Source organism: Lichenostomus cassidix, chromosome 12 (genome assembly GCF_008360975.1).
Source record: "Lichenostomus cassidix isolate B80296 chromosome 12, HeHo_3.0, whole genome shotgun sequence".
NCBI classification, from domain to species: Eukaryota; Metazoa; Chordata; class Aves; order Passeriformes; family Meliphagidae; genus Lichenostomus; species Lichenostomus cassidix.
Genome location: NC_139493.1, coordinates 16,029,093 through 16,043,154, shown reverse-complemented (window position 1 = coordinate 16,043,154; position 14,062 = coordinate 16,029,093). Strand labels below are relative to the sequence as shown.

The window sequence follows — 14,062 nt, the reverse complement described above, 5'->3', positions numbered from 1 at the left end:
CCAGCACTTAGAAAGATATCCAAAAGATAGAACATTTCATAAAACCATGCAGAAAAAAGACAGCATGGAGCTTCTTCACTTTTAGCATCTCCAAGGATAATGAATCCAGGAAGAAGCAGAAGCTAAGCAGACCCAGAATAACACATGCAATATAAATTCTGATGTAAAAACAACCCCCTGTGGAACAGTATGATGACAAGGAGAAGTACTGGTCATTTCCCCGAGGCATCTCTAAATTCTATCCCAAAAAAATACCAACAATGTTGATTTTTTTAATCTATAACCATCTGATTACCCAGTCAAGAATATCCCATTAACCAGACCCAGTTAGTTCAACCTCTGGCAATAATTTGCTGGCTTTGAGAAAGTTAAGAATTTGTGAAGGAGCCCAAAAGGAAAGAAAAGCTCTCTGGAATTTTGGGATTCAATGCAAGGACAGCCTACCTGGACAGAGACTCACTGTAAGTCACTCCAAACGGAGTGACTGAAGGCTGAACTCACACAACCCAGTCCTCTCAAATAATCCTCAGCAACCACATGGGATGAATCACAAACCCACATTTTTCAACATGAACAAGAATTAAATGTTGAAGATATCAACAGGTTAGTAGAGAGCAGTGGCAGTACTGCAATCCAGAACACTTGTAAGATCCCAGTTCTATTTTGTAGCAAGGGTAACTGGTTAGGCTTCAACACAGCAATTCCAAAACCTCATTCTGCATTAGCCTCTTAGGAGAAAACACAGTATTTCTATTTCCCCTACAAGGTACAGTAAAAATTCAAATTTTAATGTAAACTTTTTTTGTCCCCTCAAGAGGCCACCTGCTCTGGCTGGCAAATGGCCAGTCTTTGAATATAGTTTCATGCTATGAACTTCAAATAAATGAATGGTCTCTCTTTCTATTTGTTAACTTAGTTCCCATGCAGTTATACTACAGTCTGTAGTCTGAGAAGGACAGAGTGGTAAGTCTTTAATTCTGAATTGCAATCTGCAAAATACAAACATCAAACTGATCTCCAGACACCTGGTGACCTTGAGACCCAAATATGTAGGTGAATTAGAAAGCAGAGGCAGGGAAGGGAAGCTAAACTAGAAAATCTAGCAGGAAATTTCCATTGTTAAAGGTGTGCCTTGCAATTCATAGGCTATTCCTGCCACTGGAACAGAAAGAAAAAATAAGTGAGAAATGTGTCAAGGGATTTTTATTTTTCAGACTATATTGAAAGATACTAAAAATTGAGTAAGACCATTTTGAAAAGAAAATACTCGTTTTCATTTTGAACAGCACTACATTCTGGAAGTAATTTAACTTCTTTCAATAGGACTATTTCTGGATCAAGATACACTCAGCAGCAGTGAGGATCTGAGAAAATTCTCATTAATGCTGTGCATGGTTCTGCTAAAGGCTTCACAGAAGCACAGTTCAGATTTGGATTGTGCTGTTGGGAAAAGTTTTGGGATTTTGCTCTAATGTCAGATGAAAACTCTGGCTATTTCCCCCTGTCCTGTGTAACTCTGCACACACTGTCTCTGTTGGCAGCTCTGCTCCAGAAAGGCCATGAAAGACAAGAAAAAACCAACTTCATCTCTGTGAATGACCATTCCAACCAAATTCACCAAAGTTAAGACTGATAATGTCTAGAAATTATCTGGCTTTTATATGTAATCATTAGCCACTGTTATGGTATAATTGGCCACCATTATGTACATTAACATTTGAAGATGCTGATATTGCAGTTTCAGGATGTCTCTTGGTCCTCAGCAGACTCTGTGAAATCAACTGATGATTAAAAATTTGCCACTCAGTTTGAAAACCTCAGTGCAGTTGAACAGAAAAGGACTGATCTTCCTGCAGCAGCTCTGAGCACAAACCCGATCCTTCCAAGAAACACTTTAATTCTAATGAAACCACAAGCAGTTGTAGTAATAGAAATTCTCCTTTCAATTAAAACCAGAGGATTGTGGCAATGTGTTTGATGCAGAAACATTTTTAGGTGTTTAGAGTCTCCACAGTAATGGCTACAAAGTCCATTTTATTGTAATGAAGGTACAAGAAAATGAAGTTATTTCTGATAGCTACTCATGCTGAAATATTTCCTGTTTACTTCTCCATATTCACAACCTCCAACCCCCTCTTCTTCTTTTCAATAAAACTAGAAGAACAGAGGAAGTAAAACACAAAACATAAACAATCCCCATCCCCAGCTGGAATGGAGCCAACCCAGGGTGAAATTTTATGCAAAGTTATTTTCCAGAACTACATTCAGAACTGTAACTCCACAACTCAGATTTGAAAGTCTCCCTTGGAATCACATTTCATCGTGTTGTATGACACACATTGTTTAATTTTAGATGTGCCATATACTCCTCAGTTCTGACTACAGTTACCCTAAATTTTTTTACTTTAGCCACTGACGTGACATTTGGAAATCACACAGGCTTTTCAGTTTATGAGTATTTTCTCCAAGTCTTCTATACCTATATCAGGGAAGTGCTCCAAACCCTTTCAAATTTATGACTGACCACTTCCTTCATCATAACATAGAGCTTACAGACTTCACAATAGGCAAAAAAAAAGAAAAAAAAGAGAGGTAGTTTTATTTTAGCTCTTCTCTTGCATCAGAGACTCTGGAGCAAGGGGAGGTGTCCCTGCAGGCAGCCCCTGAAGCTCTCAGGGAAAGGAGCACTTACCTTCAGGATTTCTCCATCTGCATAGAGCACATACATGGTCACCTCGATGTTCTTCTGCACACTTTTCCCACCTCTTTCAAAGTCCCCCTTCTCCAGGGTCAGGTACAGGTCATTCCGGATGTCACCTGCAGGGACACAGTGGAGCCACACCTTAAACTCCACAGGGGACACTGGGGGTCATCCCAGTTCCATTCTGCAAATCGTGTTCTGTGTTCTGCAAGACGATGGCTGATGCCCAAATCATTCCAAGCAGCAAGTTAATTGTTAATAAGGATGAACAGTTTAATATCAGTGCATAAAATAAGACCATTGTTAGTAATGCCTTTAATAATGTGAACTCGGAATCAATACTGGCTTTGTGTAAGTGGGGAAGGGAAAAAAACCTCTTACTCCTATACTTTGCCTTGTTAGCTGAGCTGAAAGTGTCAGGCTAAGCCTGACAAAACATCCTTAGCATCAGACTTTCTATTTCCAATATATTTTAGGAAAAATAAGTATTTTTGTGACAATCAGCCCAACATTATGTTCAGTTAGCTCTTCAAGAATTTTCTATATTTTCATAATTTCCTTTTGTCATAACAACAAAATGAAAGCAGCCTTTTTGGAAACTTGGTCACAAATCAGTTTAGCTGGATTAAGAAGGAATTATAAACATAATTTTTGCTAGATTTCTGGCTGGCCTCTGGTATCCATATGCATGGCTATATGAAAGCAGGCAGTATGGACACTTGCCAGCTTCTCACTACGTCATTTTCAGGAACTTTCAGACCAAATTACTGTATTCAGAAATAGAAGTGCTTGTGTCTCAGCATCTTGTTATCCTGAATTTCACTGGCTCTACCTCACTTGGTTTGATTTTAGAATCTGATTTGGGAAACTGTTTTCAAAACTAATGTGGTCAATTCTAAGGCCTACACCAAAAAGACAGCAGGTAACACCTATTTTTCTGCAAGATTTAGTTACTGTCACAATTTCATGATGGTTCACACTTAACACTTTTTTTTTATCCACTTGCCAGAAAGACAAACATACTAAAGGGCAATATATAAAAATACCAAAAAAATTAAAATAAAAATTTAAACCCTTTCAAGGAAGTATTTTGTTAATCACCCCCAAGACACTAAATAACGAACTAATGGAATGGTTATCCAGCAAAGCAGAGACTCCTTCAATGTCTGACTTATTCCACCTGGAGAAGCTGCTGCAGTTAAATCTGTGTATTAATCAGAAGCACAATGAAATAAGGCAGCATTTGCTTTCAGGCACTGAGGGACATCCTTTTGTATCCCTCAAAGCAGTGCTTCAAATTCTTCCTTGAAGTCTATGACCCCACAGAATTTGTTGCTTAATTTACTGTAGGGACAAACAATAGAAGCTTTCAGATCTGGCTTGACTTTCAGTTTTATTTCTGGAGAGAAGTACAACTCTTTCAGCATGGAAATTCCAGCTCTGTGGCTGACAGTCAGTGCTTCCCGCTAGGAACTATCTGGGACTGGGAATCTGTGTGCAAAACGTGCTCCTTCCTCCATGAGCCTCCCTCTCCTGCGGGTTCAGTGCTGGGAACACCTCCCAGCCAGAGGCTGAGCTGCCAGTGTTCATTAACAGGGAAAAGATGACAGCAAGAGCCTGGTGGAAGACCTCAGCTACTCCATCTGGTTTTGCTTATCAAAGAACAGCCATCAAATGCAACAATCCACAGCCCTCAGTAAGAGAAAATTATCTTGGGGTTCAAAACCAAGCTTAGCTACCTCTATCCTGACTATAGGGATATCAAGAAAACACAAAACTCAACACAAAATATGGTTAAAAAGTTGGGCCTTTTGTTTTGAAAATCCTTCTGCTTAGCAGACCCCATCCCTTTTTCTCAGCGGTTTGCACAATTACAAAAAATGTTTCAATTTGTATGCTATAAATCTTAATAGAAATTAATTGTACTCACTCTAATTAGCATTTTGGAGCTCCCTACTTATGACCTCTTTTCTGGAACGCAGTCTGGCTACACAAAGTCCAATGTCAGATAGCAAATAATTTTTCAGCCTAAATTAAAGGCAGCATTTGGTTATATATAGCATCTTATCTTCTATTAAGCTTAAAAGGAGGGATATTACTGCACTAATTAAAAAAAAAGTGCCTTTAGGGTGGGGTGTAGAGGGATCTTAAAACCAGTGGATTTGCATAAAAATTAAGGAAAAATATGGGGAAAATATTACAGTGAAGTATAATGGTGCATCTTCTGTTGTAAAAATAGTCTACTGGATCTTAACAAAATAGAAAAGGTCACTACATACAGTAGAAATAGGAAGTAAATATATCTAACACAGACAAAAAGCATGTAACCATCAGGTAGGGTGGTTATTTTGGTGAAAATCAGCTTCCTACGAGGAGCAATCTCCTTTTCTCAACCTATCTGTTGACCTGAGGCCTCACAAGCCTGGTTTTTTTTCCTCCATTTGCTTTTGGTTTTGAGGGATTTGAGCAGTGATAACCCAATGGGCTGCACAGAACCCAGTGCAAAGGCTTGAACACAGAGCACTTTATGACAATCTGCTGTGAGTGTGCAGGGCCAGAGAGAACACTCAGCCACGTGGAGCTGTGCACCAGGGGCAGCTGGCACAGACCAACCCAAGGGGCATCAGCAGCACCATGAGTAGCCTTGGCAGCTCCAGCCTGGAGTGACAGTGACGTGCTGAGGCAGAAATCTGGGCAGACAGGGCTTTGCCCATATTAATTCCATCATGGACAGAGATAAATAATGAACTTGTTGAAGACATCAGACCATTCATGCAAATGACTGCACAAACAGCCTTTTGCTTGTGACAGCAAATCCTACGTTTTGAGGGAAAACCAGCGTGGTACCTCAGTCTGGACCACAGAAGCCTCAGGCCTTCCCAAACAGCAGCACAGGCAAAAAACTGAGTGAGCTGTGGCCTCCCATCATCAGAACAGGAATAAAAAGTGCTACAAGGCCAGTGGGCCATGGGTATTTATAGAGCAAAGCCTGCTGATGTCAGTTTAAGCTGAGGTCTCTGTGCTGGATGGCTGTCAAGGATGAACTGAAAACCTCACGAGAGTTTTCACAATGGTATTTGTTTCAAAGTCCATCTCTCTACAATTGTTTTCCAGTCAAAACCAAAAGTAAACTGCTTTTTAGCATAATCCATGCACTCTATATACATGGTTACTGACATTAATTTCATATCAAATGCCTCGAAAGACAGTATTTTCCACAATAATATTTAAAACCATCATTTTCTGATGTGTTATGGGGCTCTTCCTTTATCAACTCTCTTTCCTTTATTGGAGTTTTGTCTTGTTTGTCTGTTTTAACCTATTTACAAAGCCTAATGTCCAACGTACAGTTGTTTAAATTATAAATCATAAATTATTGCTCGGGGAGGTTCACTTCTATTGAAAGGAAATCCTTTTTCATATCACCTGAAACTAATTTTAATGGTAATGGGGGCAAAAAGGAGTGGTGGAAATGGCTACATGAGCCAAATATTGATTTTGCATTTGCAGTATAAAGGAATGTACTGGAAGACTTCCAAATAATTATTTATCAATTTCAAGACTTAATAACCTGAAGCAGCCCAACAACCACTCCTTGTCTAGTCTCCAGTAGAATAAATGGGAGTTTATCCTGACAGGGTGTACAGCTTTTCCACTGGAAGACTGACCAGTTATTTGAACAGCAAAGCAGTAACAATTTACAGAAACTGTCTGCATTCAATCTAACCTTTTTTTTTTTTCAGGGATCCTAAAGGTTTTGGACACTGAGAACAGGAATGGTTGCTGTTTTGTGCAGGAGAATACTGTCAAAAAAGGGTACGTAATTCACAGAAGTACCGACAGGAGAAACAGACACTATTTAGCACAAAGAGTACTAAATTTCTGGTAACTCAATTCTAACAATTTTTTTTCTAAGCTGGCAATGTTTTGTGACTTTGTGGACCTGTAAAAGACATGTAATATGTGCCTGTAAGCTGGGGACGAGTGGCAGCTCCCAGCAGTCTGCATGTGTAGGTCTAGTTTGAACTAGCTTCGTAAAATAGCTGTTTATCCAGAGAATATGGGATTTTTAAACTGAAAGTTTAGTCTTTTACAATTTAGGAAGCCAAGGGAAGAAAAAATCTAAATATTAGTGTTTAGCACTGCATTTATCAAATTGCTGAGCTGCTCCAATTCACTTAGGGCCCCACACTGTGCTGTACTGTCTGCTGGACTCTCTAACACTCCTGGGTTTGGCAACTCTTCACAAATAGTGGCATTTCACAGAAGAGTGAATGGGCAAGAAGGACAATCAAAGTATCTTCTACAATGGCTTCTGACGAAAAACCAAACCTGTGCATTTCTGTCCCATCTATGAATGAACATCCAGAGCCAATCAGCATCACCCCACTGAGCTGAGCCAACTTACAGCAGTTCAAACTGAGGACTTGGGCCAGCAAGGAGAAGCTTTCAAGCAAAGTATAAAGTGTAGAGGATTTCTATTCATGTGCAACGTTATCTCATGTTCTGGCTGTATTTGTTCAAGCTCTTTGCACGGGGAACTGCTCTGCTCCCTGGGTGAGACTCACACTATCCCTGACATTCCCTCGGGGAATGGCTCTTCCCTGGAAGCTGCTGCTTTGGAGGGAGCCAGAGATAGGTCCTGATCTCAAACACCAAACTCTACCCTCAGCTGGAGCTGCAGCTGCCTCCCAGTGCAAACACACAGCTACTTGTGAAGGGCAGGGATTTCAGCACAGGTGAGGTTGACAGAAACAAGCTTTGTGCTCATCACATCACTCTTCCAAACCAAAGGGACAAGGACAAACTGGCCAAGGGTCAGTGGGGAAGGTCTCCAGCACCCCTGTCCTGCTTTCTGGCTGTCCCTTGGGGACTTGTTCCCAATCTCATCCTCCCACTGTGTGATTTTCCTTGGCTTTAACAGTGCCATCCCCTTTGATAGCCCTGTGAAGCCCCTTTATATTCCCCCTGCATTCCTGGCACAGCCCACACTCTGGGGATCACATTCCATCCATTCCAGCAGCTCCTGTCTCTGGCCCTGCACCAGCCAGGCAGCAAGTTTTTTTTAAGGCCTATATTCTCGAAATAGTTACAGTGAGCAACTATTAAAATAATTGTGAGCAATATTACAGCAGCAGGGGAAACAAAGCTTTTATCTACTGCCTGTATGGCAAATTAAATTAGCTTTTTTTTTCTAAAGAAAACATTATGCAAGTTTAACTCCGTGTGCCTCTCCAGCTTTCACTGAGCAGAACACAATTGTTTCAAAGAAAAGGGACAAGCAATACTTATTAGGTTATTTGCTACCCATTGTTTGGCTTCTATGTATAGAAAAGAATTTATACAATGCCCTTTTAAATGCAGTGATTTCCCTGAAATAGCTGCCTTTCAGTAGTAGGAAGTTGTTTTTTAATTGTTTTTTGTCTCCTCCAACTTTTCATTTCCACAAGTTTATTTATGACAGTACTTTTTATTCTCCCTGTGGACACTTTTTGGCAATAATTATTACATAATTTTGTCTTTTGGTCTGGTTAACACTTTTGCCATGAACATCCTGAGAATGGCTGATGGATTTTATTTACCATGTCCTTTCCTTAATGCATTTTTGTCATGACTTTGTGCTCACTGACTGAACAGATGCTGAGATGCTTCTCACTGATTCACCTGTCACAGCTACTAAATTTGCCTGAAACCCTGTGGTATGAAGAGAGACAAAGTCTCCACCTCCCTGTTACCAAAGTTTCCCTGTGATGTTATGATTCACTGTCTTTACCAATCCCAACATTCCATGGAAGATATGAAAATGGAAAAATAGCAAGCAATAAGCAGACATTACACAGAAAAGCAGAAACTTACACCCAACAATCTTCATCTCTGCATCAGAACAAAGGGGAGAGAATAAAGGGAAAGAAACAGGAGAAAAGCCAGGAAATTAAGACAAGGAGAGAGAAAAAAGAGAAAGAAACATCACTCACGAGTCGGAGATGAAGCATGCACTTTTCATCAGAGGATCAAAGGAAAAGACAGAATACTTATCAGCACATGGGCAAGGGGAGGGATGTCCTTGGGGGACTGACAAACACCAAGCCTATGCAACAGACTCCTGCTGAGCAAGTCCTGCACAAAACCCAAAGAGCAGCACAGGCCTCACTGCTCTCAGCTCTGGGAAAGGTAAAATTGGCACCATCAGACATATGGCCTTAAACCCAGGAGAAATTTAGAAAAGGAATCAAAAAGCCAAACCATAAATGAACAAAACCCCACCATAACTTCTTCAGGAGGCTGGTTTGACTGAATCCCTTCTGATTTTACCAAAAAAGATAACTGAAGTCTTTATGATGCTCTTGTCAGACCACAACACAGCAGAGAACAAAGAACATTTTATCTTTACAAAAGAAGGCAGGAAGGGTTGTTTTGTAGAATTATTAAAGCTTGTTCTGCACAAGCATGCAAGATATAAGCCCATAAAGACCAGTTTCACTTTGTTTCTTAACGATGACCACCTACCACAGATGCTGCTCATAACTGAGGGCCAGAGGAAGAGGGCTTGATACGGGCAGCTAATGCTACAGTTTAGAAAACAAAACAGGATAGGAAAACTGTGTAATGAGACACAGCTACAGAATTTTAATAGCTAAGATGTGCACATGTGAAAGGATTTCCTGTTAAAAAAGAAAATGAAAATGTTGAAACCTATGACTAAAAATTAAGTTGAAATGCTAGAGCTATCTACTTTTTTAAAAATAGATTTCTTGGTTCAGGACAATGATAGCTGCATATTTTAACAGTACCAGGTGACATAGCCTTTATTAATTTATTAATAAAAAGCATTTTTAGACCACACTGCCTTGAAAAATCTGCATCCACTTGCAAAATACAAGTCATGAACTTTCTGTGCTCTTTTCTGGAAGAGGAAACCTTGTGTTTAAAGACAAACAGTTCTGAAGCAATGCAAGGAGGAGGTAGTTTGACAAAGACTATTAAAGCAGAAGACAAGGTTGAAAACTGCCAATGTGCATCAGTTTTTGTTTGGTTGGGGGCTTTTTTTTTTTTGGTCATGTGTGTTCCTAGTGAATTATTTTGTGTGTCGCTAGTGAGTATATTTAGACTATACTCATAAAGCCAAGGAAAAATGTTTGATCCTGGCTGTAACAACATCAGCACAAAGTCAACTGATAGACATTCCTTGTTCATATGGCTTGGCTAATCCACCTGAAAGGTAACACAACCCAAAAATTCTATCCTGGATGTTGGGCAAACTCAAACCCCAACTGGATCTGTTGCTTTAAAAGCAAACAATAGACAAATATCTGCTGTCACTTGAATAAGTCAAACATTGATTTCCCAAAAAACCCCCTGATTAGTAATTAGAGTGAACACTGTTTGCTGCATCTGTGGAGTTCCATTACATTTCAATCTCCTCATTTTCCAGAGATTTCATTATTCTGGAAAATACCCAAGATAGTGAAAGCCTTTGTTTAGAGCCCCATTCATGACTACCTCTCTCTTCACAGCTCCTCTCTACTCTGCAGTGTCCTCATTTATAATTACAGTGGAAGTTCACTGCCAGTTCTACAACTGCTTTACTTTTCTTACCTGGTGTTTACAGACATGTACAAATTGCCCTTCCACACAAATAGAAGCCTTACTCTTATAATGCCTAAAGCTTTGCATCTAAACTCTATACATGAAAACCTCTTGTAGCACCCTTGGAATCAAGGAGAAGTGCTCAGATCCTCTAGAGAAGCAGGAAGCATTTAATAGCAGAATGGTGATCCTTTCAAACATTTGTTACTAATCAATCAGGATTTTGAGCAGATATTTTTTTATATATATATATCTACACACATATATATATCTATATATATCTACACACACACACACACACACACACACATATATATATACATATATATATATATATATGAGTCCAATTCCAAACAGATTATCATCTTAAAACCCCAATGTCTTCTCCAAGAAAAACTGTGGTTCTCACAAAGAAAATCTGGAAATTTTAATTAGCTGCAAAGAACAGAGAATTTTAAAAGCTTAGGGCAGGAATACTTTTTGTATGAACACTTGAACACTGCTGGTCTGTTTGCTCAAGCCCTGGCCCAAAGCCTTGCCCAAAGCAGCAAATACAGGGGACACACTGTGCACTTTGCAGAGAGGGGTCAGGGCCTGGAAATTGAAGAAAATTACTCGGGAGAACACTGAGGACACAAAGCTGTTCCTTCAGCTTCCACGGTCTGAAGCACCTGAGGCACAGCTCTCTCCACAGAAATGGAGGATCAAGCAGTTCTAGGGGGAGAACCAATTCCCTCACACAGGTGTGCAGATGTGACACGTCCAGCTGTGATCTCAATTACAGCAGATCACCTTGCAGCTGCTGTGTCTGTACATCAAGCTCCAATAATTCATCTTATCTCTATCTGATTGCTTTGAGTTATACTTGGAACTGCTGTAAGGTCACTAAGAACCAGAATTTATAATTGGCTTTATAGCCCACATCCTCTGCTACTCTGTTACCATCATTCTCATTAGTAAATAAACACATGTTCTAAATCCTTTGACTTTAGTTTCTAGAAATGCTTCCCACCTACTCCCTATTTTATCGTGGTTTCTGAAGAGCTTTCATAATGAGGCTACAAACACTTCTGATACTGATGTGTCAGTGCAACCTTTTGAGTAATAAAATCTGATACTTTTCCCATTATGCTTTCATCAAATTTCCCACGTCTGTGAAGTCATCCTTGGGCTTGCTTATTGTAGCAATGAGGTAATAGTTCAAATGCCACTAATTAGCAAACCCATTTCTTACCACACTGCAAAAGTCAAGGCAATGTAGCACCAGGTTTTATGTTGCATGACTGGCACATTCTGGATTCTTCCCTAGATGAACTCTTGGCTATGCTGGAGCTGCCTCAGCTGCTGCCAGACCTAGAAGCATCCCCAGCTGCTGCTGCACAGGTGAGGAGCAGAGGAAGCACAGCAATGCTGCAGCCAAGACATTGCATGGACCAGGTGTCCTGTGAGGCCAGATCTGCCCCTTCTCTACTTCTCCTTACAAAAGGACACATGAACTCAAAAACATCAAGGGTCCCAAGTGAAAACTCTTTTTTTCCAGGATTTGGATTGTTAGGAAGAAGAAATTTCATGCATTTAAAAAGAAACATCTCTACGCTAAGTGTACAAAAGAGATATTAACTGGCAGGGTCATGTGGAATATCAGAGTAATCTTTCCAGATCCCCTTCCATCCATGTGATTTGAACACCTTCTATCACTATAATGTCTTTTGCTGACAATATTTTAGCATTTGCCCCCCAAACCTGGCATTTACTGATAAATAAGGCAACTCTATTATGAATCTCACTCAAGTAAAGTGCCCATCCCAGTAGCACTTGACTGGGAGAGTCTGAGAAAAGAATGACCAATATTTTCAGCTTGGAGCTGCTCTGTTTACCTGGCATTATAACATCAGGAAATCCCAGCTTCCTGGTGACAGAAACGCCTCTGTTAAAGATCATGGGGTTTTCCCTTCGGATCTGCTCCATGTCACCACGAAGAAGCTGAAGAGATATTATAAGCCCTGGAAAAAAACCAAAGAGGTTCATTGTTTCTGACCTAAGAATTAGATTCTGTGTGTACAAAGCATGCAGGTAAACTAATGTTTTGCTCCACAATTAATTGAATGCAATATATAAAAACAGAGTGCTTTTCTCCCTTGGAATTGAAGAAACAAAACTGTTATAAGGGATCAGTTAAGAGCACAGAATTACATTAAAATACAACTTCTAATAATCAGGATACTTAATTTTGCAGACATGTCCCAAGCTACAGAAAATACTTCCATTATTTCTATTCCTCACATGCAGCAGGTTATAACACATGTAAGAGCACTGGCACTTCTATCTGAGGGACCATCAACCACACAAAGCTCTAGAACATCTTTAAAGTGCCTTTAAACCTGCTTAATACCATGAAAAAAATTAAATCTCAAAGTGTATTTGTTCCACTCATCTCTTTTAACTGCTTCATAGAGGGATGCTGATTTTAACAAAGTTCCCAGCATTTCTTCAACATGTTTCAGGAGTACCAACTGGCCAAACTGACTTCAGCAACCAGCTCTGTTGTTCAGTGTATCAGCTGAACAGCTGGACTAGGAATAATTACACACTTAATCTCAGTCCAGCTGTTTTCTCTAGTTGCTTTTAATTGATAACATAGGAGAGTGTATTGGTAAATTACCATACCAAAAAATACTAGGATTGAGTTCAGCCATTCAAGACCAGCCTTACCTGCTAAGCACACACTACCACCTCCACATATCCATAAGAATTACCTTCACTGACACATTTTCTACATTGTTTATCTCCTTTAATGCCAGCTGGTCAAGAGTTCTTCCTATCCTCTCTGTTCACTGCCCAGAACAACACACACCAAACCAAACCTGGCCTTGGATGCATGTTTTTGCATCAGCCATCCAAAGTTCTGCTCTTCCCTAAGCTCAATACTGGGGCTTTGTGACCAATATTTAGTCACCATTTTGTCAGACAAGTTACCAGGGGAACGAAACCAGGAGTATCGTGTACCTCCCACCCACTTCCTGCCTTCTCCCCTTGAAATTATTTTCGAGCCTGTTGTTTGGCTTCAGCCAAATCTGGCAAATAAGTAGATATCCAGATTACATGAAGCTCTTATAAATTTAATGAATACTGGGAGTTGGGATGAAAAAAATGAGCATAAAGCCTTAAAATGAAGAAAAGGGTGGCCAACCAGCCAGCTGGACAGTCAGCATGTATGTACTCAAAAGCTGCCAAAACATGGACTTGCAACTGCCCAGCTGAGTAGGCAGGAGAGCACTGCAGAGAAAACACAGGCTTTGAAACCATGGAAAAATTCCAACTCCTTTGAACACCATGTACGAGGGTGTCTGTGTGTACAGAAGGTTTCACTGCACACAAGAGACACATGTGCATTAGAAATCAGTCTTGAGTATTTTTGACACTTTCAGGAAAATGTGTTCAGTTTATATCCTTGTTTGCTATTAAAAACAAAGCAATGAAAATAAATTTAAAAAATTCCAGCATCAAAGGACTGCAGTGAATTTGGAAGTTCAGACATTTTGCCCAAGTTTTCAAAGTTATAAACAATTTAGGAAAATCTTTTAATGATAACTAGTGGATAACTTTAACTGTAACAGGAGGAGCAGCAGGGATTGAAACCAGTTTTACACACAGTTAAAATTCCAAACCTGAAAAATGTTATATTTGCTTGTTGTTGTGCTTAATCTCTTCTATGGGAATGTGCACTGCATATTCCACTACAGTATCTCAATATGCAAACAAGTGAAATTAAGA

At 39.8% G+C, this 14,062-nt stretch overlaps 1 protein-coding gene across 10 annotated transcripts in view; it reads right to left on the bottom strand.

Moving 5' to 3' along the window:
* Positions 1–14,062, bottom strand: part of DOCK3 (dedicator of cytokinesis 3) — a 184,152-nt gene that overhangs the window by 66,173 nt on the left and 103,917 nt on the right. For all 10 annotated transcript variants that reach the window (XM_085072932.1, XM_085072929.1, XM_085072930.1 and 7 more), the window contains exons 14-15: positions 12,166–12,291; positions 2,693–2,817 (exon numbers count right to left, since the gene is read on the bottom strand). In XM_085072932.1, coding sequence (XP_084929058.1) covers positions 2,693–2,817; positions 12,166–12,291 — 251 coding nt within the window. The remainder of the gene's footprint in view (positions 1–2,692; positions 2,818–12,165; positions 12,292–14,062) is intronic.